Source organism: Rousettus aegyptiacus, unplaced genomic scaffold (genome assembly GCF_014176215.1).
Source record: "Rousettus aegyptiacus isolate mRouAeg1 unplaced genomic scaffold, mRouAeg1.p scaffold_m13_p_13, whole genome shotgun sequence".
In the NCBI taxonomy this organism is placed as follows: domain Eukaryota; kingdom Metazoa; phylum Chordata; class Mammalia; order Chiroptera; family Pteropodidae; genus Rousettus; species Rousettus aegyptiacus.
Genome location: NW_023416288.1, coordinates 35,029,813 through 35,053,809, shown reverse-complemented (window position 1 = coordinate 35,053,809; position 23,997 = coordinate 35,029,813). Strand labels below are relative to the sequence as shown.

General features: G+C 48.5%; 3 protein-coding genes and 1 long non-coding RNA gene across 7 annotated transcripts in view; 3 read left to right on the top strand and 1 right to left on the bottom strand.

Moving 5' to 3' along the window:
* HOXA3 (homeobox A3) overlaps window positions 1-7,035 on the top strand; it is a 46,055-nt gene extending 39,020 nt beyond the window's left edge. For all 3 annotated transcript variants that reach the window (XM_016135937.2, XM_036230419.1, XM_016135938.2), the window contains 2 exons: window positions 2,483-3,128; window positions 4,522-7,035. In XM_016135937.2, coding sequence (XP_015991423.2) covers window positions 2,603-3,128; window positions 4,522-5,324 — 1,329 coding nt within the window. In that variant the 5' untranslated portion in view covers window positions 2,483-2,602 and the 3' untranslated portion in view covers window positions 5,325-7,035. The remainder of the gene's footprint in view (window positions 1-2,482; window positions 3,129-4,521) is intronic.
* A 2,216-nt stretch (window positions 7,036-9,251) lies between these two features.
* HOXA2 (homeobox A2) lies at window positions 9,252-12,936 on the top strand. Its single transcript, XM_016135933.2, has 3 exons — window positions 9,252-9,435; window positions 10,176-11,183; window positions 11,826-12,936. Exons 2-3 carry the CDS (start codon window positions 10,799-10,801, stop codon window positions 12,563-12,565), a joined length of 1,125 nt encoding a protein of 374 aa, XP_015991419.1. The 5' UTR covers window positions 9,252-9,435; window positions 10,176-10,798; the 3' UTR covers window positions 12,566-12,936.
* A 439-nt stretch (window positions 12,937-13,375) lies between these two features.
* Window positions 13,376-17,145, bottom strand: LOC107505668. Its single transcript, XR_001595761.2, has 2 exons — window positions 16,841-17,145; window positions 13,376-13,510 (listed from the first exon to the last, which is right to left on the bottom strand). It is a non-coding gene; the product is annotated as an uncharacterized LOC107505668 (long non-coding RNA).
* Window positions 17,146-17,231: 86 nt separating this feature from the next.
* HOXA1 (homeobox A1) lies at window positions 17,232-19,996 on the top strand. 2 transcript variants are annotated; one of them, XM_016135936.2, is made up of 3 exons: window positions 17,240-17,667; window positions 17,871-17,965; window positions 18,425-18,550. In XM_016135936.2, exons 1-2 carry the CDS (start codon window positions 17,317-17,319, stop codon window positions 17,928-17,930), a joined length of 411 nt encoding a protein of 136 aa, XP_015991422.1. In that variant the 5' UTR covers window positions 17,240-17,316; the 3' UTR covers window positions 17,931-17,965; window positions 18,425-18,550. The 2 variants fall into 2 exon arrangements, with proteins under 2 accessions (XP_015991421.1, XP_015991422.1); XM_016135935.2 differs by having other exon boundaries at window positions 17,232-17,965; window positions 18,425-19,996.
* The last annotated feature ends 4,001 nt before the right edge of the window (window positions 19,997-23,997 follow it).

Genomic DNA, 23,997 nt, shown 5'->3' with positions numbered 1-23,997 from the left:
TTGGGCAGATCTTCCAGAGACAATAGAGCTTGCTTCTTGCACTCAATTTAGCCTCCTCAACTCTCTTTCAGCTCTTGCACCTGGGGGTTATTGTCCAGAAACGCATCTTTTCGAAGGAATTTTCTCCCACCCCAGGCCCTTACTTGAGGGTGCAAGGCAAAGTTTCCTGGCTGGCAAATCTCCAACTTCTTTACTAGGTTGCAAACTTTGGGTTGGGGGGATTGTGTGGGCCACAAGGTGGTTGGTATACATGCTGACCTCAAACAATAGGATGTACTTTGGTGGGATCTTCCAAGTGAATTCATATTTTAAGTTTATGGGGGTTGTTGTTTGCTGGTTGACTTTTAAAGGTACTATTGTGATTTAACGAGATAATGCACAACTTGATGAAAAGACTTAGGTAAACAGCAGGCTGGTGTAGCTTGTGATAATGGATTAGCAAGTCACTTGAAATATGGCACGTTCAAAATCAGCTTAATTTTGTTTTATCTAATATCTTGCTGTTCAAGTGTCTGGAGTAATTTTTTTAACCTGACGTTTTATTTTAAACAAGCCTATAGTATCTTAACAATTTGTAATGGCAGACATTAACACTGCCAAATGTAATAGGAACTGTTTTCAGTGAAAGAACAGAAACTGAGACATTAAAATGCTATTCAGTTTTCAATTTTATTTTATCCTTTATTTACTTTCGATCGTGATATCTGTAGCTTCCTATCTCCAAAATAGAAACAATACTCTAGGACTCAAGATCATGCACAATAACTCCGGATAAGGGATGCTGTAATTTTTAATTGAAGTTCTGGAAAATTAATTGTGCTTGTTTTCCAGATGTTGGTCAGATTGTTGGTTTAATAATGAAATCCAAAGGAGTCTATTATTAAAAACAAAATTACAGTATAATCATCCACTGATAGATGCTTATTTTTTTCTAGTTATCAAAGTGTCTGCTATTTTTGGAAAAAGTGAATAACTCAAGAACTCAAATACATATAGTTGGGGTGCAAAGTGTAAACCATTTCTTTCATGGATTTGTCATTGGAATTTTGTTAAAGGATCAGAGAGACTAACATTCTGAGAGTGTGAGTATATATAAACTCATATGGAACTTTCCTGAGCAGAACTAGAGGTTGACCATGCAAAGGCTGAAAACAAAAATAAAACATAGATTTCACTTCTGAAAACTGCTTTCTAAATAAAAAAGTGTTGAGAATGATTTCCATTGCTTTTTAGATTTCCAGGGTTGCCCTTTACTTGGTGTTTCTGAAGCAAGTAAATAGGCCAAGTAACAAATATCAACAACAGCAGCACACAAAGATCAGGGAACTCTGGCAGGATTTTATGGCTTGTGCTTCCATCCCTTGTCCAGAGCCAAATGACCCCCATACATCAAATTACATAGCAGTTTCTAAGACAGAACCTATTATCGTTAAGTTGGAAGGAGAGTTCAAGCCGTGGTCATGGAGATGAACGCTGGTTTTTCAGGTTCCTGGTGGGTTTTTTTCTCTCTCTCTTTCTCTCTAATCCATCATGTTTTAGCAGGTAGAATTTGATAGTTGTCCTGAATAACAGCACCTCAGAAAGTCCAAGGCAGGAGGGTCTGGGGACCTTTTGTAACAGGGGAGAAGTGGTGGGAGTGGCTTGCTGGGGCACGCGGAGAAGTAGGAAAAGGAGAGGAGTAGAAAAGCTGTCCAAGATTTGAGTTTAGCTTGCTGGAGTGGATGTTGTTTGTTGGTCCCTCCCCACACAGGATGTTCCATCTAAAGTTTTCTCTCATTTTCTTAGTCACAAGGGGCTCATTGGAGGAAGTGGGTCATATCCCTGCACAAGCGTAGACTACCTGCCTGACAAGCTTAGTTTCTGAAATCCAGTAGGGTTGAGTAGGGCAACTGCTTGAAAAAAAATTTAGTGCATACCTCTCTTGAGTTCTGGAAGGTGCAAGAAGGGGCTGAATGGGAAGTTAACCCGTGTTGGGCTCTTTTGGAAAATGTCAGTCCTAAAGCGAGGATTGGAGGAAAAATTGGCGACTCAAACTCCCCCTTTTGCCTCCTTACTCCTTCCCCAAAATCTACAGAGGGAAGGAGTCGAGGGGCTCCGCTGGACGAGGCCAAGGAGCAGAGAAGGAAGGGACGCCCCGAGTTTCTTCTTCCCTGGAAAAGGATTCTAATCCAGTTCCTTTCTAGCCCATCAAGCCTTTCATCTTTTGGACTCCAGCTCTCGAAAACCCGGCTTCCAGCCCTCACTCTTCTCTCTCGCCGGAAAACCCCCCAACTCCAGACGCAAGTTAAGCAAATATTTGTAGCCGCCAGTAAATTCCAGCGGCTTTTTATAGTGCGGCTCTCTGCGCCCGGGGCCAAGTCGTGCTGCTAAATATTGCTGACCACTTTTTCTTTTATGGCTTTCATGTCACTTAGCTATTGAGAGTAAGATGGATTTGCGCGGAGCCCTCACGGCGCTGCGATTCTCGCCCCCCCCCCCCCAGGTCTGCGCACGGCGGCCATTGGCGGCGGAGCGTCACGTGACCGAGGGGGCGTGCCAATGTGCGCCCTCACGGGTGTCAAGCCCCTGTCAGAGTGTGCGATCAAGATCGTGAAACAACGCGATGCAAAAAGCGACTTACTACGACAGCTCGGCGATCTACGGTGGCTACCCCTACCAGGCAGCCAACGGGTTCGCTTATAATGCCAGCCAGCAGCCGTACCCGGCGTCCGCAGCACTGGGCGCTGACGGCGAGTACCACCGACCTGCCTGTTCACTTCAGTCACCGGCCAGCGCTGGGGGCCACCCCAAGGCGCATGAGCTGAGCGAGGCATGTCTGCACACCCTGAGTGGCCCGCCCAGCCAGCCTCCAGGCCTGGGCGAGCCGCCCTTGGCCCCACCACCGCCCCAGGCCGCGCCCCCTGCCCCCCAGCAGCCTCAACCAACACCGCAGCCCCCAGCACCAGCTCCTGCGGCACTCCCGCCCCCCTCTTCGGTCTCCCCACCTCAGAATGCCAGCAGCAACCCCACCCCCGCCAGCTCGGCCAAGAGCCCCCTGCTCAATTCTCCCACTGTGGCCAAACAAATCTTTCCCTGGATGAAGGAGTCTCGACAGAACACAAAGCAGAAAACCAGCGGCTCCAGCTCAGGTAAAGGGGTGCCTTCTGGAGGAGGGCCCTCTGGCACGGCTCCCTGTCCCCCAAGCCACCTCCAGCCACCTCCAGCATGGTCTGGGAAGGCTGGAACATTTCCAAGAATTCACTGCTCCTCCTATTTCCACCCTACAAAGATTTCCAGAGTCTTTGCAACTAGGGAGGTGACAGGACTCTGTGCCCAAGAAACCCCAGAGAGAGAAACCTTATGGAAGTCTCTCTGGACTTGCCCAAGAGCAAGTGAGGCCTAGTGAGTTTGAATCCTTTCTTGTTCCACACTTGGAGTTCCAACCTTTGGGCAGAACGAACCTGAGCCCCACCTTCTTTTTAGCACAGGAAATTGTGACACTCACCCCAATCTGAAATGTGGCAGCCCTAATCACCCTCCAAGTTAGAATCAATGCATTGCTTATAACCAGAGCCTATTTTTAATTTTTGCTCCAGCAGATGGAGTGGCTGCCTTACCTCTGGGAAGGCCCTACTCAGACTTAGTAAATTGAAGGCATCCAGGGATCTCCTGGGGGGAGGGCATTGGGACTTGTCATCCAAATAGGATACACATGGGCCTCCTGGAACCAGACTCCAGTGGAGGTTAGTTAGGCCCTGGAGTTTGGGCTTTCCAGTATCTTGGTTACCTTTGCCCCTGCCTTCTCCAGTTGCTAATGCTCTGTTCTGAGCCTGAGCATCTGGCACCTTCCTGAGCCAGGGTTTGGGGGTGGGGGCAGGGAGGACAGAATGGCACAAGATTAGTGGGCAAAGCTGGGACAGGCTGCTTGATAACATGGAGAACCCTAAGTAATAGGACCCAGCGTCAGAGACCAAGCCCTCCCCACCAGAAATGTATACTTTTGATGGGATCTCTTCCTTTGGGTAGAGAAGACCTTCCACTCCACCCACTTCTACTGGAGAGACTAAATAAGTGGTCAGTTGAGGCAGCTGTCCAATCCTTCACACAAAGAGTGAAGGTTTTATTGAGTATATATTAGGTGGCCCACATTTCAGTTACTGTGAAGAGAAGAGATGGTGAGACCTGCCCATAGGAAGCTTGTAGTCTGATAGGCCTGGAGGATCAATAAATAAGTCAGAGAATGAATAGCTCCAGGAGGGAAATACAGACCAGGAAGATGAACTAAAGGTTCTGCTTTTCTGTTTTTTATCCCCTTGGAGAGGCCTATGATTTGCAGTTTGATTGAGAGTCTGGCTTCCCAACTACTGGCACTGTTTCCCCACCAGGACAGACAGCACCTAGATCCTCCTCCCCCTTTCTAGGCCTTGACAAATGGAGGGCTCTTTGGGGCCTGGAGCAAGGAGGAGCTTGGCTGGGTCAGGGGCTGGGCGGGGCTGCAGGCAGCCCTTGACGCCCCTTTTCCTCTCTCTTCTGTCCCGGTAGGGGAGAGCTGCGCTGGCGACAAGAGTCCGCCTGGGCAGGCGTCCTCCAAGCGGGCGCGCACGGCCTACACGAGCGCGCAGCTGGTGGAGCTGGAGAAGGAGTTCCACTTCAACCGCTACCTGTGCAGGCCGCGCCGGGTGGAGATGGCCAACCTGCTGAACCTAACCGAGCGCCAGATCAAGATCTGGTTCCAGAATCGCCGCATGAAGTACAAGAAGGATCAGAAGGGCAAGGGCATGCTGACATCATCAGGCGGCCAGTCCCCAAGTCGCAGCCCCGTGCCCCCTGGCGCTGGCGGCTATCTGAACTCTATGCATTCACTGGTCAACAGTGTCCCCTATGAGCCCCAGTCGCCCCCGCCTTTCTCCAAGCCCCCCCAGGGTGCCTACGGGCTGCCCCCTGCCTCCTACCCTGCACCCCTGCCCAGCTGCGCACCTCCACCGCTCCCACAGAAGCGCTACACAGCAGGCGGGGCAGGCGCAGGGGGCACACCCGACTATGACCCTCACGGGCATGGCCTGCAGGGCAACGGCAGCTATGGGACCCCACACTTACAGGGAAGCCCCGTCTTCGTGGGGGGCAGCTATGTGGAGCCCATGAGCAACTCTGGGCCAGCCCTCTTTGGCCTAACTCACCTCCCCCACGCCACCTCGGCCATGGACTATGGGGGTGCTGGGCCACTGGGCAGCGGTCACCATCATGGGCCTGGCCCAGGGGAGCCACACCCCACCTACACGGACCTTACCGCCCACCATCCTTCTCAGGGAAGAATTCAGGAAGCCCCCAAGCTCACCCACCTGTGATGGTGGGCTCGGGGCTGTGCGCCAGGAGAGTCCCCCACCCCCCACCTTTCATCGTCGTCTTCGTTTGCTTTTTTTGTTTTAAGATTTTCCTGCCCCTGCCCCTCCCTTTTCTGTTTCCTCTGTCCTCCTACCACCCTCCCACACCCCGTTTTGTTTTCTTTAGTAAGGCGTTTTTATAGTTTATGTGACGTAGCAATCTTGGTTGCTGGAATGGCTGTCAGTATCAGTAGCGATATTTATCTCCTCCCGCCCCTTGCTCGGCCGCTGGCCCTGCACCCTTTCCCTTCTCTACTCTTTGATCAGAAACAGGGTATATGAACAAATTTTCTAGCCGAGTTCTTCAATGTGAATTTGTTCGTACATTATGGCTCCCGAGGGGAAGCAATTACTTTTTTTTTTTAATTTGACTTTTTTTTTAATTGCACTTGTAAAGAGCGAGAAAAAAAATCAAAGGCGCTTTGAAACAGGGGCTCCCTGTGCAAGGATGACTAAGTGTACGTCTTTCCGTGTGTGTATGCTGGTGAACAGTCAGATTTATTTATATTTTTTTTTGCAAGCATTGAATAATCTAAGTTTTAAATATTATTTATCCCCATCCGTTCGTATTTATATTAAAGAAATTCTGTACCCTGATTGTTCAGAAGGTTTCTTGGGCCTTTTGTTCAATAGTGTATTGGCGTATATAGGAAATTTTTTTATTTGAAAGGGAAATGTAATTCCTTTATAAAAACGGTAATGATGCAATAATACCAGAGAGGATCCAGCTTTCGAAAACAGTGATTTAAGTTTGTAACATCCGGCGAGACTGAAGAAAATCTGTAAACGGGAAAAATACTAGATTTGTTCTGAGAGTTCTACATTCCTTGCTGCTCACACTCTGAGAAACAAAATAAAGTTTTTATTCTGAATAATATCCGCGTTCGGAAGGGGTTCTTTGGCCGAAGATGGGGGTCTGCGTGGAATGGAGGCGGAGGCGAACTGGCTGAGCAGGCAGGCCACAGGCCACCCTGCAGCTCCGGCTGGGGCCTGGCCTGGCGGCTCGCCCTGGAGCACGGCGAATTCTCCCGAAGGCAGCGGGAGCTCCTGGCGGCCGCAGCTTCGGAGACGCCGAGCGGCCAGCGCGCTGCGTTGCCTGGTTCCCAGCTGCCACGGAGGCCCGCGGTGAGCGCAGGGGCTGCGGAGAACCGAGTGAGGGAGAAACAAAGGCAGCGGGAGGGACAAGGCTCCGCGGGGGGCGCACAGGTGCCGGGGCGGCCCACCGCCAGGGACTAAGGCAGGGCTGTCTTTTCGTCCACAATCTTGTTCCGGTCAAAGCGGACCAGCCAACGCCTTAACCCGGAGAATCGCTAGCCGCGCGGAGGATGCCGAACACTTTCAAGAAGCAACCAGACTGCGGATGCTACGTCAGGCCTTTATCAAGCCAGGAGAAAAGAATCACTTCTAAAATCGCTACTGGGAGAGAGGGGGCTGGAAAGAAACAGAGGCTCACCCGGGTCTTCAGCACAAGAAGGGCTGAGCTCCGAGGAGCCTCCTTCAGCCCGTCCTCGGACTGCTGGAGTCCCAGCTTGGGCTTCCTCCCGGAATTTAGGACTGGCATTCTTTGGATTTATTTCTTCTCCTTCTTCCCTCCCCGGCTTCCTTTCATGGCCCCAGGGGGAGGGGGCGAGAGAAAGGAGATTAATATCTTTCTAATAAAAATGCAATTTTATAAGTACTTCTTTCATTTGATGCTGCAAGAGCTAAACATTACATTTCCACTCCTGAATCTCAGATTGGGCTGCCTGCTGGCTAGCTGGTAAGAGGCAAAAGCAGGCATAGGAAAGGGAAATATTTTCATCTTCAGATTAAAGAATTGCTCGGAGAAGGGACCAAATTAAGAAAGTGCAAACGTCAGAACTGCATCCGCATCAGCATCCCTTCTAAAAGCTGGAAGTGAGGAACCACCTGGGTCTGGGGATCAGGAGCATCTGATGTGAGAAATAAATATCTCTTGTCCCTGGATTATATGTTTCTGAGGCAGAGGTGGAAAATGTCGCCATTTTGTTTGCAATCCAAAATATCCATCTTCATGGCCCCTATCGTCCTCTGGGAAGTTCCTTTGGATGATCTTTAGAAATGGGCATTGGAGCCATTTCTGGATGCCTGCTGGGTCTGCAGGAGCTACTTTTAGGAAACCTCACATTTTAAGGAAAAGAAAAGGGCTTGGAAGATGCAAAGCCAGGCAGCTGTAAAAATCTGGGTGTTTCTCTCACAGCCAGAAGTGCTTCCCCCATATCTATCCTGGGGGCTCTTGATATATGTATTATTTTCTTTTTAAAGAGTTTGAATTGTGGAATAAGTAGATTTGCTCCCCATCCCATGCCAATCTCCCCACTGAAATATGGCGCATCTCAGAAATGCAGCGGCTGGAAAACCAGTCTTTGTGAGGACTGGAGCTTCTGCGCTTCTGGTCATTCACATCTAAACTGAATAGACACAGGAGTCTTTTAAGTAATAATTTTATAGAATTGCATAAAATTCATAAAATTACCTGGGAAAATAAGGAACAGTGGGGTGGGAGAAATGGGGGGGGGGAGAGAGAGAAGAAGAGGAAGCAATCCACTTAGAGGGAAATCTTTCTGGGATACCACTATTTGAACCCTTTTCTAAAATCTACTCTTCAGCCGAGGGGAGGACTAGTTTGGAGTCTTCCTTCTTCCCTCAGGGTGTAGATTTAAAAATAAGATTCCAATATGATTTCCCACATCTTTCTAGTCAACACATTCAGTTTGGCTTTCAAAGAGAAAATACTGACCCTCCCCCAGCTTTCTAGATATTAAAAAAATCCTTATGAAAATATCTCTTGAGTTAAATAGATTTGGGGAAGATTTCAGTGTTGAATAGTCAAAGGAAAGTGTTTTCTTCCAAATGGTATTTGAATTAAGGCCGCTGAGACAGCAGAAAGCCCTCACCCACGCAGCCCCTGACAAAGCCTCCCCGATATGAGGGCAGTGCTGCTCCCTCTCTGTAGCTCCCCCTCTCCTTAACCCCTCAATATTTTCTGGTGAAAGCAAATGCCAAAACTGCCGTCCCAGGGTCCGCAAAGCACCTTTCTTTAAAGCAGCCTCATAACTCTCTGCGCTGCCAAAAAAATACCTTTAAAAAGACTAGTTTTCCTTGTTTACTTGCATTTCCTGCTCTCCTCTTTGCACGGCCACATTTGATCTTGGAAAGAGCTCGAAGCTGAAATGTGTTCTTAAGGGCCAGAAGCTGTCAAGGCTTTTGGTGAGCAAGATTGATCGCGCCCAGACTTCCTTCAGAGCTTTGTTTGGAATAAAAGCAAGAAAACTGAAAAACTTCACATTTTGCAAAATAGCATCTCTATCTGTACAGTGATGCTCTGGGCTAGTCTATGATGGAGGTCACTTTATTTCTAATTTCCAACCCAAGTCCCCTTTGATGCCGACCTCAAAGATGGAATCTATCTTTGCGCCTTGCTCAGCCTTTCTTGTTTTCTAGTAGGTTTTTCTCCCCCACCAACCTCTCTCTCCTTGGCCATCAGAATGATTTATTTTCCTGCCACCAATGCCTGCCGGCCTGGGGGAGTCTGATCACTTGGTCCATTTCAACGGAAGCAAAAGAAAATCATCATCCTCAAGGTTTGGGGGAAAAGAGATACCTTCAGATTTCTCTCTCAGCTTCCTGCCCTCTTTCTGGCTTGGTGGATTTTTTTTTTTTAAGTTATTGTTTGGTACCTAAAGGTATTATCTTTAGAACCCTCCAGCTCAATCCAGGATACCCTCAGTCTCGAGTCTCCGAAGTGGAAAATAAGAGAGAGTGAATAGAAAAAGAGAACCTTTATAATTACTCCTTGGGGTCATCCGCGGTTCTGTTTCCCACAACAGAACCCGAGTGCAAACATCCCTGGTGGCCAAGGACCCAGGAAGACGATTGTAGCTGCCAGGGAGCACTCACTGCATCTGAACCAACATGTCCCCACGCAGAGCCACAAGGAGAAGAAGGGGAGGAAAAGAAAAAGAAAAGGACAGAAACAAGCCTTCTCCCTCCCTGCTGTTAACTTCCAACAGACTTCCTGGAAATCGGAAATACTCACCGCACCCGAGCGTTACGGGTATGAAACCCAGAATGCCAGGAGTCGCACACGCCTGCTCGGGTCGGCATTTCTTTGGCTGGCCGCCGCCCTGGCTACAGGGATTTGGACACATGGATCTGGGGTGGTTGTCTCGCTTGGCACATGCATCTATCTCTCTCCAGCTACTCTTGAAAAGTTGATGGCGCAGGAAGGTCGGGAAGCTTTGAGAACCTCCTCCCGTTTTCCGCTTCCCTCTGGAGTCAGACGCAATAGCTGCCGTGGAAAAGCCTGCTAACAATGGGCCGGGTCCCAGTCCGGGGCGCGAACTCATACCCAGGCTTCGGGAGGGGGCCGAGGGCCTGTAGGGGGTGGGAAGGAGAGGTGGACAGAGGAGGGAGAGGGAGGGGGAGAGGGGAGAAGAGGGGGAAAAAAAGAGGAAAAGCAGGAAAGACAGAGGAAGGAAGATAGAGAGGAGATCAGGTCTGCTATCCAGGAACTGGTTTTGGAAAAGGCGGAGGAGGAAAAGGGAAATAAAGGGGGGGGGGCTCAAAAAGAATCCTCTCTCTCTCTCTCTCTCTCTCTCTCTCTCTCTTCCTCTCCCTCTCTCCCTCTCTCCCTCCCTCTCTCTCTTTCCCTCTGCCCCTCGCTCTCACTTCTGTCTCATCTCTCCTCTCTTCTGCTCCTTCCTCCTGCCTTAGCAGAACTTATGTGGCTGGAATGCGGGGACCTCGGGTGTCAAAACTTTGAAGATTAATGGATTACTTTGTTAATGACTGCAGGCGTCAGACTGAGGTGCTTAAATGATTTGTGAGGTGCGAGGCGTCTTCCCGACAGTCCCAAACAATGCGCTGAGTGTGCGGGGGAGGCAGAGGGCAGCCGCCGGCGGGACCAGCGGCAGGGCTCACTCGCACACACTCGCACACTCACACGCACTCCCAGGCGCACACACCAGGTCCTTGCTGTTTGGAAGGCAGGCAGGCACCCTCGCCCCCACCACTCCCGGTTACTCTCACCCACACCCACATGTATGTATTTTTGCTCTGAAAAAAGTGTAAATAAAGCCTCTCTGGCCCCCAATGAGGCGTTCCTTCCCGACTTTTTTGGATCAATCAAACAGACAGTGGCTTCTTTTGATTAAAGCCCAAATTGTCATTGGGCAGAAGCAATCATGTGACAGCCAATTCGGTCCAATTTCAACCTTGTCTCCATGAATTCAATAGTTTAATAGTAGCGCGGTCCCCATACGGCTGTAATCAGTGAATTAGAAAAAAAACACCCCAGCAGCGATCTTCTATGATAGATTTTTTTCCCCTCCGCACTCGCCTTTTTCCTGGGCCTCGCCCCCCCAAAGCCCCTCCAGAAGAGGGAACTTTTTCTCCGAGGGGGCTCCAAGGAGAAGGCCATGAATTACGAATTTGAGCGAGAGATTGGTTTTATCAATAGCCAGCCGTCGCTCGCTGAGTGCCTGACATCTTTTCCCCCTGTCGCTGATACATTTCAAAGTTCATCAATCAAGACCTCGACGCTTTCACACTCGACACTGATTCCTCCTCCTTTTGAGCAGACCATTCCCAGCCTGAACCCGGGCAGTCACCCTCGCCACGGCGCTGGCGGCCGCCCCAAGCCGAGCCCCGCGGGCAGCCGCGGCAGCCCAGTGCCCGCCGGCGCGCTGCAGCCTCCCGAGTACCCCTGGATGAAGGAGAAGAAGGCGGCCAAGAAAACCGCGCTGCCGCCTGCCTCGGCCGCCGCCGCCGCCGCCACCGGCCCTGCCTGCCTCAGCCACAAAGGTCAGTCCAAAGACTTGGCCCCAAGTCCTGGGACCCTCTTCCCCTTTGGGGCTGCCCCGAGAGTGGTTCTGGGGGGGAGGGGAGCGTGGGCTGGGAGAGAAGGCGGAGAGGTAGAGATGCTTGGCTGCCTTCCCTTCCCCTGTGGGCTCAGGAGTGGGTTTGATGGAGAGAAAAGGCATCCTGCACTCCACAATGAGACATATATATTTTTAAGAAGAGGGGGGAAACTTTCCCTAACTTGTGTAATGTGGGATGATTTATTTGAGTTGGAACTGACCTCCTCTTGTCTAGTTGTCCTAGAGTTTGGCTTTTTGACAGTAATGAAGAGTGATAGATCGCTCTTGCTCAGCTAAGCAGCTGATGCATTAATTATAAATTGTGGTGTGGCTAATATAAAGTTTGCTCCCGGATGAAGAGGTTGGGGGGAGCTCCAGGCAGGAATCGGATGGAGGTGGAAGAGATGGGGTCTCCCCGGGCTGGGGCTCCCAGGAAAGGCAGCACAATAGCTCTACTGCATCCAGGGGCGGCCATTTTGTTGCCGTTGATCTTTTCTGCTATATTTATTCTCCAGTGGAATAACCCCGCTCGGACCCCTCCACCTCCAACTGTGCGTGTGTCTCTTGTTGGTTTCCCTTTCCGCAGAATCCCTGGAAATCGCCGATGGCAGCGGAGGGGGCTCCCGGCGCCTGAGAACTGCTTACACCAACACGCAGCTTTTGGAGCTGGAGAAAGAATTTCACTTCAACAAGTACCTTTGCAGACCCCGGAGGGTGGAAATCGCAGCCCTGCTGGATTTGACTGAGAGACAAGTGAAAGTGTGGTTTCAGAACAGGAGGATGAAGCACAAGAGGCAGACTCAGTGCAAGGAGAACCAGAACGGCGAAGGGAAATTTAAAAGCCTGGAAGACTCTGAGAAAGTGGAGGAGGACGAAGAGGAGAAGTCGCTCTTTGAGCAAGCCCTCAGCGTCTCCGGGGCCCTTCTGGAGAGGGAAGGTTACACTTTTCAGCAAAATGCCCTCTCTCAGCAGCAGGCTCCCAATGGACACAATGGCGACTCCCAAAGTTTCCCAGTTTCGCCTTTAACCAGCAATGAGAAAAATCTGAAACATTTTCAGCACCAGTCACCCACTGTTCCTAACTGCTTGTCAACAATGGGCCAGAACTGTGGCTCTGGCCTAAACAATGACAGTCCCGAGGCCCTCGAGGTCCCCTCTTTGCAGGACTTTAACGTTTTCTCCACAGATTCCTGCCTGCAGCTTTCAGATGCAGTCTCACCCAGTTTGCCAGGTTCCCTCGACAGTCCCGTAGATATTTCAGCTGACAGCTTTGACTTTTTTACAGACACACTCACCACAATCGACTTGCAGCATCTGAATTACTAAAAACATTAAAGCAAAACAAAGCATCACAAAACAAAAACCCCTGTGACCAGGTGGTTTTGCCTTCTTTTATTCTGAGAGTGGATTTTTATTTTATTTTCTTCTTGACTTACCCTCTTCCCTCCTCTAAATGTTGAAGAGTTTCTGTTTAAGTGATTCCCCTGACCCAGTTTCTGAGGCATCTTTTACAGATTATTTTGGAGTTCTAGTTGCTTTAAATTTAATTCAACAATCCTCTATGTGATTTACTGAAAGCAATATATGAGGCCTGCAAGAAAGTGATCATATAATTGTATTTTCACTTTCTTTTTATTTTTGTATTAGGATGCATTGTCATGCGTATTTTTGGTAGAATAAATTCTCCTTTGCTATAAGTAGCTTTCTTATTTTTTCTCCCCCTCTTTCTCAAGGCTCCTAACGGTTTCTTTTTCTTCTTTTAGTCTAACTTGGTAAATAAAATTCTGGTCACAATTCATCTTCTTTTTCAATTTTAATATATTTATTAAGGGGAACATTCAAAATCTTCAACAGACAATCACAAAAAAGAAAGCCAGAAAATGGTTAGGGCGTCTGAGAAGTTTTTTTTTCTTTTCTTTCTTTTTTTTTTTTTTAAGGGAATGGATTTGTTTTTTCAGTGTAGAGGTTTAAGCCATAGATTTAAATTGGTAATGGAAACAGGATTGGGAAGCCTCAGAGTTGGGCCAAGCCCAAGCTTTTGGAAATAGAGGAATAAAGTGCCTATACAAACCATCAACTCCAGGAAAAAGGAACATGGAGTTTCTTAAACAAGCTACCAATCTCCGGGTCAATAACTAAGTTATCAACAATTCATTTATTTATACACATTTGTTTCAAACATCTACATTCTAACCCCTCCCCCACAAATCCCCAACATTTTCAGTGTGGTTGATTAGTCTCCCAGCTGTTGATGGGTCCAGGCAAACAGACCTAAAAGACAGAGAAAAACGAAAATAAAACAAAACGATGGTTACTACTTGGAAAATGCACTTCAGAGAGGGTTTTTTTCCAATCCTCTGGTTCAGGCATTCTAGGATTTTTTTTTTTCAGGGTCAGAAAAATCAATATTTCATTCTTAAATCTGTTTACATGGCAAATAATGGATCATTAAAGCTTTGAAGTCAGGTTAGCAAGTTGAAATTTAAAATAGAGTGTTTCTGCACCCTAGGTTATTAATTAACCCAGTTTCTAGAAAGAGGAAGAGAAAAAAGCACTTTAAATGAAATATCAATAAAATGTGATCTAGGGTATGTTACTGGGTTGTTCTGTTTTTTCCTCCCTGCTTCTTACGTCCCCTCATGTTTATTTGTCCCTGAGCTCTGTTCTGATGGCTACTTACTTACGGTGAAAAAACACAGCGTGTAAGCAACATGCGTGGGGGGCGGGTTAATTTAAAAACCCAGCTCTTAATAGAGGCCTTGGAAGTTATGATGAAATCGAGATCTTTCTCCACGGGTTTGCACTCTACATTCACCCCACCGCTTTGCCCCCTAAATCCCGGCCGCGGCGGAGGCATTTGAGGACCTCGGCGGGCCTCTCGCTCCCGGCGCGGCGCGGAGCAGGGCAGCCCGGCAGTGGCCAGCGCTGAGCCGCTGCTGTTTGAGATTCGTCCTACACTCATAAATCAAACGCTTTCTATGAATGAGAATGTCATCAAAGAGATCAATTGCAGGAACACACGCACAAATAAAAATCCTCTTACGTATTTGCCGGGGATCCCCGTCCGAAAGCATTAAGTTAGAAGGCGTTTAGTCATAATTCATTTTTATTGCTCTTTTAAAACAACAGCTTGGCTGAGCCGCGGATGCCATGAACAGCTCGCCGCCTTGGCGGCGTTTTGTCTCCTCCTCACTCCTTCCCTTTCTAATAGAAGCAGCCTGGAAGAGGCGTTTGGAGCCCAGCAGGCTGTGATCCTTTAAATAGTGACCAAGCTCGCTTTCCACCCACTCTCTCCGGGCGTTTAAAGAGACTTTAGCTCGAGTCCTAGGGCGCTGGCCTACTTCCCCAGCGGACTGAGGGTCTCCTATCCCCGCGGAATGAGCCCCAGGATTTCGTGGGGGCGGGGGGTGAGATGGGGTGGGGTAGGACTCGAGCTACGGAAGCCTGCGGGCTGGAGGCCAGGGAGGTTGCCTTTGTGAGCAGCCCTGGGAAAGCAGCGCTCAGGGCGGCCAGCCGGGGCGGAGCTGGCTCGGCTGCGAGCGCTGGGCCTGCGGGGAGTCCGGGTGTGCCTGCCTGCCTGTGTGCCAGGGCAAGCTCGTGATCTCAAGAAATACACCCACCCCTGCTGGCGCTGAAAAGAGCCCCGGAGGCAGGAAGAGAGGCGGATGAGGAGCGCAGAGGCGGAGAAGTAGCAGAGGAAGGAGTGCGGTTGCGGCCCGGGCGGGCTTTGTGGCTTGAGCCCTGTGGCCGAGGGAGCTGCATAAAGCCGGGGCTGTGGAGGCCAACAAAGCGGCCTCAACAATGAAATGAGGCCAGTGGGGAGAATGTACCGAAGAGCTTCGGCTTGGAGAGCAGATCGTCCTCAATGCCAGCACGGAACCCCTCATATCCTGCCACCTCCCCCACAGGAGCACCTCCTCTCCCAGTCGCTGGGAGGCCTAGGTGCTCCCAAAGAAGCCGCCTCCAGGAGGGCCGCCTTGCCTTTTCCCTTCTCCAGGATCAGGTTTCCCTGGTGCTGAAAGTGGGGTAGGAGTGACCTTTCCTGTCTGTGCTCCCTCTTAACCGTGATTGGAGATGGGTCAAAGGTCACAGAAAAATATCTAAAGGAAACGTTCAGGGAAAATGTTTCTTTGCTACTAAGGGAATCCATAGTCAAATGTCTGCGAGAGTTCTCCCTCTTGGGAGAACAGGTTTTGGGCGAAACTTCTATATGTGGAAAACAGAACAACCCGAAAGGTCGACTAACACATTTGAAATGTGTCTGCCTCAAGTAAAACTTCCTTCTTCTAACTGGGGAGGGAAAACTGGACGGAGTGGGAACCTTAAATGCAATACAATCCCCAGATAAATTTCGTCTGTCAGATTCCCATGGGGTAAACATGGTCAGATTAAAATCTATGCAGCACTGGCTGCAAAGCTTCCTGGGTGATCTCTGGATTTCTTTTACCTAAGAATGCATCAATTCTCGGCCTCTGTTGGCCTCTTCTCTCTACAAGCCAAGGGTTGACACGAAACCTAATAGTAAGCAGCAATTAACGACCCCAGCAGCATCAGGGTAGGATGAGGGTGATGGAAAACAGGACCCCTGGCCTGGGATGACGCTCAGATTTGCACGTGTCTCTCTAGGGAAAGATGTGAAGCTTTACACAAGAACTACACAGTCAAAGGAGAGGAGGTGTTGCTGGGGGAGAAGAAAATGTCCTGTCCACCATCAGCCATCTGTCCACCGCCCCTCCCACCTGCCAGCCCCCACCCCCACTTCAAACATGCAGCATAACTGGGGGGGGGGAGTGAATAAAGGAAGCTCTACCAACTCCTAACCTCCCCCTTTCAGAAAACAAGAAACGTTGGGGTGGGGGGCAATTCAGAATACTTTGTAGGAGCTGTGGTCTCGCCCTTTGAGGCTCCAGCAAGAGCGCGCAGGCTTCTGGGTCCTGGGGAGCCGGCAGATGGCCTGCAGCGCACAGCCCGGCCCCCACGCTGGCCACGTTCGCTAGCGTCATCTCTCCCCCCTCGCCCCCCGCCTCCTACCTCTCAAAATCCAGCCGCCAAGCTATATGCGGATCCCTTAGGGCTCCTAGAGCAAAGCTGAGTGGGGAGGAGAAAGGGGCGGAGAGCAGAGGGGGGGGGGAGGGAGAGCGAAGAGCCTGGCCACCCCCGGCCTTTTCCAGCAAGCTCAGCTCTTAGAGCTCATCCGGCTCCTAGGCGTCGAGTTACAGAAGCTCCTCTTCGCCATAACACATAGTTAGTGAGGGAGGTAGTGTGGAGGTTGTGGGTTTCGGAGACTCTCGGTTGAGAAGAGAAGTTTCTTTCCTTGCCTTAGTCTCCTCCACGCCCACACGGGTTCCTCACACCCAGCCCTCTTCGCACTTCCCTCCCCATTCCGAGCCTGGAGAGCTGGTGGCCCAGGCTCGTCTTACGCCACCGTGCTCTGCGTTCCTCACTGCCCCAAGGCACCACAGCAGAGGCTGTGCAGCGAAAGCCGCCGGGAACTCGGGCTGCGGTGCCGGGCGGATTCCTACCCTTCCTGCTCCGCGCGCTCCGAGCTCCGGCCCGCTGGTTCCCGACCCTAGAGAGTGCGGAGCACTCTTCCCTTCTCACCTCTTGCCAGTTCATCTTTCTGTGCGCGATGGGGAGGGGCGGAGACGGAGGGATGCCTCCCAGCCCCCACCTCTCGGGGCGGGGGGGGGGCGGGCGAGCGGAGTCGGCGCGCGCAGAAGGCAGCCTCTGCTCCCCTTCGCCCCAGCGCTGCGGATCTGTCCTTGCAGCCGCCGCAGCTGCTGCCGTCGCCTGGGCTGCCTGGGGGGGCGACTGCGCGTCACCTAGACTGAGGAGCGCCGGAGATTTAAATGCCACTGAAACGGTGATCCATCACCGCGGGAGCCAGCAAACTTTCGCAGGAAGCTCCGCCATTGGTTGGCATAGTCACGTGCCCCTCCCGTAGCGCCCTCCGCCCTCCCGCCCCCCCTCTTGCGCACTGTACATTCATATCATTTTTCTTCTCCGGCCCCATGGAGGAAGTGAGAAAGTTGGCACGGTCACCCAGGGCTTCGCAGGACCAGGTCACTCAGTGACAGATGGACAATGCAAGAATGAGCTCCTTCCTGGAATATCCCATCCTCAGTGGTGGCGACTCCGGGACCTGTTCAGCGCGAGCCTACCCCTCCGACCATGGAATTACAACTTTCCAGTCTTGTGCAGTCAGTGCCAACAGCTGTGGCGGCGACGACCGCTTCCTAATGGGCAGGGGGGTGCAGATCAGCCCGCCCCACCACCACCACCACCACCATCACCACCCACAGCCGGCCACCTACCAGACTCCTGGGAACCTGGGGGTGTCCTACTCCCACTCGAGCTGTGGTCCAAGCTACGGCGCGCAGAACTGCGGCGCGCCTTACAGCCCTTACGCATTAAATCAGGAAGCAGAAGTAAGTGGTGGGTACCCCTCGTGCGCTCCCGCTGTTTACTCCGGAAATCTCTCATCTCCCATGGTCCAGCATCACCACCACCACCAGGGTTATGCCGGGGGCACGGTGGGCTCGCCTCAGTACATTCACCACTCATATGGACAAGAGCACCAGAGCCTGGCCCTGGCCACGTATAATAACTCCTTGTCCCCTCTCCACGCCAGCCACCAAGAAGCCTGTCGCTCCCCTGCATCAGAGACGTCTTCTCCAGCGCAGACCTTTGACTGGATGAAAGTCAAAAGAAACCCTCCCAAAACAGGTTAGTCTTGCTATTCCACGGATGTGCCTTGATAATTCTAGAAGGAGATTGATTGTATGCTTTGTTTCCAAGGAAAATTAATATATTTTTAAAAAAGTTTTTGCTTTCCACCGGTGTTGTAGGGCATGGGAAGATTGCCCTGGTGTATCTGGGACTGCTGTGTTTTAAAAGGGGCCGAGTTTTAGAGGTTCTGATAGTAGTAAGAGGGAAGGTGCGTGTGCGTGGGTGAGTTCTGTTAATATTTTTAGGCTCCATTAATCACCAGTCTGACCATGCTAATGGTTGACTTCAGATTAACACTTTACACCTCGTCACTCACCCTCCCCAGCCCGGTTTGTGTTGAGGGAAATTTTTGATTTCCGTTTTACCAGAATATTGCTCTGAAGCTGTAGGGGATCCCGTAATGATTGTAAAATTGTATCTTTTTTCCCCCCTCATCGCTTCCCACCCTGCCCCCAGGGAAAGTTGGCGAGTATGGCTACGTGGGTGAGCCCAACGCGGTGCGCACCAGCTTCACCACCAAGCAGCTCACGGAGCTGGAGAAGGAGTTCCACTTCAACAAGTACCTGACGCGCGCCCGCAGGGTGGAGATTGCCGCGTCCCTGCAGCTTAATGAGACCCAAGTGAAGATCTGGTTCCAGAACCGCCGAATGAAGCAAAAGAAACGAGAGAAAGAAGGCCTCTTGCCCATTTCTCCCGCCACCCCTCCAGGTAGCGAGGAGAAGGCCGAGGAATCCTCAGAGAAGTCTAGCTCCTCGCCCTGCGTTCCTTCCCCAGGGTCTTCTACCTCAGACACTCTGACTACCTCCCACTGAGGCCGGCCCATCCCCAGACTCCAGACGCCCAGGCTACTCCTTGGTTGGGACTTCTTACCCAAAGCACATTCTTAGCTTATCTTCCTTTCCATTTGCAGCCTCTTTCTTTCTGATCCTATCTGGGGAGCTCCTGGGCAAAATAATGTGTTTTCAGAGAATTCTGAGCTAGAAGCTTGATTTGGGGTGGTGGTGGTGGTGGTGGTGGTGGTGGTGGTGGTGTGTGTGTGTGGGGGGGGGCGGGTATTAGTTCCTTAATGCAGATTGGGTGCCAGCATCAATTTTCTGATGGCCCCTAACACCCCTCCCAACTTTTAGGAGATTTCTGCAGAACCTACTCTTCCTTTCAGATACCCTTTGGAAAATAGTCTCCTTTGCCAGCAGAAACATGTCAGAGGGAAGTCTCTCATTGTTTATCGATCTGTATATTTACTGTTCTCCTTTACTTTGCCCTCAAAGTAGGATAGAGAGGAGAGTCCAGGAGCTCATGAAGAAGAGATGCACTATGAGCGTGTTTACACAATTAATTCATTTTTTAATTTAATTCAGTTTCATGTGTGTGAGTTTGCTGGTTGTAAATACTTTGTCCTGAGAGATTTATCTTTATATAGATTTTCTAGAAATGTTTAGATTAAGTGACTAAAACAGGGTGGGCAAACTCTCAAAGCTGGTACAATTTTATATGTGATTATAAGTTAAAGAGTAAAAGCTCTCAGTTAAACTCAGTCTGATGCCTCAGAGGATAACCTTGGTTTGTTCCTTTAGTGAGTTAATAGGCCTGCAGAATACAAGGTTCAGAAACCTTTCTTCCTGTGCATAAGTCTCTCCTCATCCCCACCCCTTTCTTGTTTCTCTGGCCACACTCTATTTAAACTTTGTGCTGTATTATTCGGAACCTAAAGGTATCATTCAAACCAGCTTCTTCCTCCTGCAGTTATTCTAGCTGGATTTGATGTCTCTTCAGCTCAATTGTTAATGTGATGGATGGCACAATGAATGTATATTTTGTGTGATTCGTGAATAGTCTTTTGCATGTCGCACAATGTTTTGATGTCCTTGAAGTACTACACTGAGTTCTATCAGTTATCCTTTGTGAGCCTATGATATTTCCCATTTCCTGTACAATCATGAACAGCTCTGAGATCCTGGAGTGATGTGATCCAGAGCAGAGTTTACGGGTCTTAAGATGTCTGTAATAAATATATTCAAGTTTCAGATATGCTGATGCATCTGTGTATTTGGCTTGGCTACAGTCTATCGGTTCCTACAAAGTTGGCCCATTTCATGTGGGGAAGGGGAGAAGGGTGGTGTGCATTTTCAAGGTGTGGGACTTTTCTTAAAAAAAAAAAAAAAAGATAAGTGCTCTCTCCACTATGTAGCTGAAGCTTCCCTTATGAATGTAATTGCACCTAACCAATGTCTATAATAAGCTGATTTTCTTTAAAATAACAAGAGCTTCTTTATTATAATCAAAGTTTATAATGGAAAAAATGGTGAAGGAATTTATAAAGCAGATCTATTTTTTTTTTTTTAAACAAACATGGGTACTTCCTGGGTCAAGTGCTAACCTTTTCACCTCCAACTGAATGTTGACGTATATATAAACAGAACCCCCTTCAAAGGCCCAAACTCTTCAGTCACTCTTTCCTCACATCAGCGAACCAAGAGCTAAGAGATTCACATTTAATTAGCTCCAGTATAAAGCTGTTTGAGGATGGGGCCCCAAGGCCACCCTTTTCCCTTCTTTTTAGATTGTCAGTGTTCCTGTATATTTCACTCTTTAAATTGAATGTGGTCTGTTTTCAGTAAAGCCCTGCCTCCCCCCTCCCATTCCTCCTGTCAATATCTATCCCTTCCTGCCACCCTCTATACCCCACCCCCATCTGCTCCAGGTTACACATTCCATGCCCATGAGATTTGGCTTTGATTTCATAGCCTTCATGGCTGTAATTGGTCCTCAGTTCTAATTTCATGCCACATAACCCTGAAAAAAAGTTTTTTATTTTCTTCTTTGAGCTTAACAGGTTCTTCCAGGTGAACTTGTGGAAGCTGTCCTGAAGTCCTTTTCAATATTCAAATTGCTTCTGACCAAGGCTTGAGTCTGCTCTCAGAGAAAGGCCAGCAAATCTGAGTTCCAAGTAGCTCTCCTAGACTCCTTTCCACTTTTCCTTTGCTTTCATACATTTTTAGAGGCTTTAACTTAGCCCCAAGGGTAGTGCAGAGATTTTACAGCATTACAAACAAATACAGACATATGACTTCCTTCCTCTCCAAAGGATGTTTTACAAAGGGTGGGCTGGGGGATGGGTGGGGAGCAGGACAGCCTACAAAACCTTAAAGATCGCAGGCTCCTAGAGCACCCATGAGATTTCCTGCACTTCCCTGTCAAAGGCGGCATGCCTGGACTTTGCAGGCACAGTTGCTGCGGCCATATCAAGGGCACCGGGTGCCCTCCCCTTGGCTCCTGGGTTCTGGGGTTGCCTCTAAAAGACTCAAGTGGATGGAGGAGAACTTCAAAGTCGGCCAACTCTTTCTTTCATTTTCCCCCGCCTGGCTTTATGCAGTATCTTTTGTTTATTAGTGTAAGGCCACACAGCAAAACAGATGGCTGGTTTCCAAATTCTTTAATGTGTTAAAGGATCATTTGCATGCCACTGCCGAGATTTCAATATCTAAAAGCAGGGCCCGACCCGCTGGAATCCCGGAGATTCCAGTCTTCAAGGTGCTGGTTTTAATGTAGCTGACAGAAAGGAGAACGATAAATTATGGCTAAACACCCCAAGCCTTCTCTAGGTCGTGGAATAAATCAGTTAATGCGCAATGCATTTAGGAAACATTAATATACCTTTCAACAAGAAAAACATTTGTATCTTTTTAGTTGTCGCAATCGATTAAATCCCAGGCGCTTAACACATCCTATTTCAAGGTCTCTCTTTTTCTTTTCTGGTCTCTGAGGAGCACAGTTAGCTTCTTGAACAATGACAGCAATGGTAACGAAAATGACAAAGAGGGAAAACAGAAACTGACATTTTATTGATAAATTTAAAAAGGACAAGAGTCTCAATTGGGATAAATGCAACATAGAATTCTAGTTTGCAAATGCTTTTTCCTCACTTCCCTCACATTCATGCAAAGTACTCCCGAAATTCAGGGTGTCCCCAAATTCAGCTGAGTTGAAATCTTGCTGTGGCTCTGAAGTCTGTTCTGGGCTTCACCTCTGAAAGTTTACTTTTGGAGGCTATTCAGATGCTGTGGTGTTTTCCTCTGGGGCAATCAGATTCAAACCGATCAATATTTACTCAGTCTGAAAGGGTTGTTGAAAAGGCTGCTAACAACAAACTGCTTAGCTGCTCACCCCTGTTTAATCTCAGGTTCACCGAAAGTTCAAGAAGAGATGAATGCAGTGATGGGTCACTTTAGAATGAGTCCCAGCGGTTTATCTGAGCTCTCTGCTAAAGGCAACAATTATAGTTCCATCCCTCTCTGGGAAAGGGGCAACTTTCCTATTATTCTTTTGCTAAACAGTGTTTACTAGAAAGTTAAAACACTTTCATCTCCTTTCCTGGCTCTTTTTTTTTGGGGAGGGGGGAGAGGAGCTTCCAGTTGCCCTGCTCCTGCCTCCTCCTCTAGCTTTCTGGCAATGCACCAGGTTTCATTTGACTTAAAATAAATTACATCGAATATTTAAAAAATGTTAAATTAGCCTGACATAAGAGATCTGATTTATTTTAGATACTATGAGCTATGAAATGAAGCTCTTTGGGCCATTAGAGTTTATCTTCTTTGCGAAAGTACAGGACAAGATTGAATTGAAATCCATTTGTGTTTGAGTAATATCGACAATCAGAGCCCCAATATCCATCTGAGATTGCTGTTTAGACAGGAGTCGGTGGAGGGTGGGGGTGGGGGGAGAAGGGGGAAAATTGACTTGTGCAAAAGTGGATACCTCAGGTGGAAAGTCAACTTTAAAATTTTATGCCCTCCTAGTGCAGGAAGGATGAAAAAGAAAGACCTAAGGAAGCCAGTGGGAAATGGTGGAAGAAGATGCTGGACACTGAAGCTAATTGCTACAGCTCTTCAGAGGTCAAAGTTCATGTAATCACTGCATAAATGCATACTAAAAAGGGATTTATTAGGCTTTTCTGATGGCTGAGCACGTCTGTGAAGGAATAAAAAAATAAAACGGTCACTGCCGTTTGTATTTCTTCCTGAAGAATAATCATCCTTGCAGTACAAGCTCTAGGAGTCTGTGTCTTTAATTTACTCTTTTGAATGACAGGCAAACCTTTTGTTTTAAAATGTTAAAATCGGTGCACAGACAGTATCTTTCTTTATATTGGATGGGACTGTAAAATAGATCTCTAACCTTTAGAAATGCTATGACTTTTCAATACACACAAGAACACAAGTTAACATGTTCCTATCAGATAAACTACTTACTAGATGGCTAATTTTGGTGATTCTCTGCTGTAGATAAGCCTACTTTTTTTGCCTGAATTCTTAGATTACACAAAAGTTTTGTCTTGAGACTTCTTATGTCTCGTTGACAAGAATTGAAAGGGACCCATTACCTAACTCTCAGGTTGTGAATCACAAAGACAGGGTATCCAGAGGTGGACTTATTAGACTTAGAGCCCATAGTATCTGTATTCTTCCTTCCTAAATAAAATCCAGGTGGCTTAGAACCTGAGGACAGTGTACTTCTTAATTCTAAATTCCTTATTTGATTTTCTCCCCTGCGCATTTATTCCATGTGATTCGTTTCAAGCTGGATATTATTTACATTTTTCCACTTCTAGTTTACTAGACACCTAGAGTTAAGTTCTTAATTTTGAGACCATCAGGATTCCTGAATCTTTGAAACAAGCTCCCAGTCAGATGTTTCTGCCATCTTGTTTGAACAATAAAATGTTGGGCTATTTGCTGTTAAAGACATATGTTCTTAAAACATGAAAACACAGAGTGGATGAAATTCAAAACATATTTTTGTTGTTCTTTTTAACCTTAGATTAGGGAAGAATAAATGAAAGAGAGTTGCCTTGCACCCAAGTTCAACTTCCATTAAATTGTAGAGATATCAGCTCAGAAATGCATAGAGATGAAAGAAATATGCCAGGAGGTGTCTTAACCCTGAATCTTTTTTCTGTTTTTGTTTGGTTTGTGTCACAGCATGTTCTCCTGAATTTCTTAATTTTCTCCAGGACCTACTCATGTACCCCC

Excerpts from the sequence above, each read along its gene's own strand:
- HOXA2 (XM_016135933.2), top strand. The coding sequence starts at position 10,799 with ATGAATTACGAATTTGAGCGAGAGATTGGTTTTATCAATAGCCAGCCG. Across the intron at positions 11,184-11,825 it reads TGCCTGCCTCAGCCACAAAG|AATCCCTGGAAATCGCCGAT; the intron begins GTCAGTCCAAAG and ends CCCTTTCCGCAG.
- HOXA1 (XM_016135935.2), top strand. The coding sequence starts at position 17,317 with ATGGACAATGCAAGAATGAGCTCCTTCCTGGAATATCCCATCCTCAGT. Across the intron at positions 17,966-18,424 it reads AAGAAACCCTCCCAAAACAG|GGAAAGTTGGCGAGTATGGC; the intron begins GTTAGTCTTGCT and ends CCCTGCCCCCAG.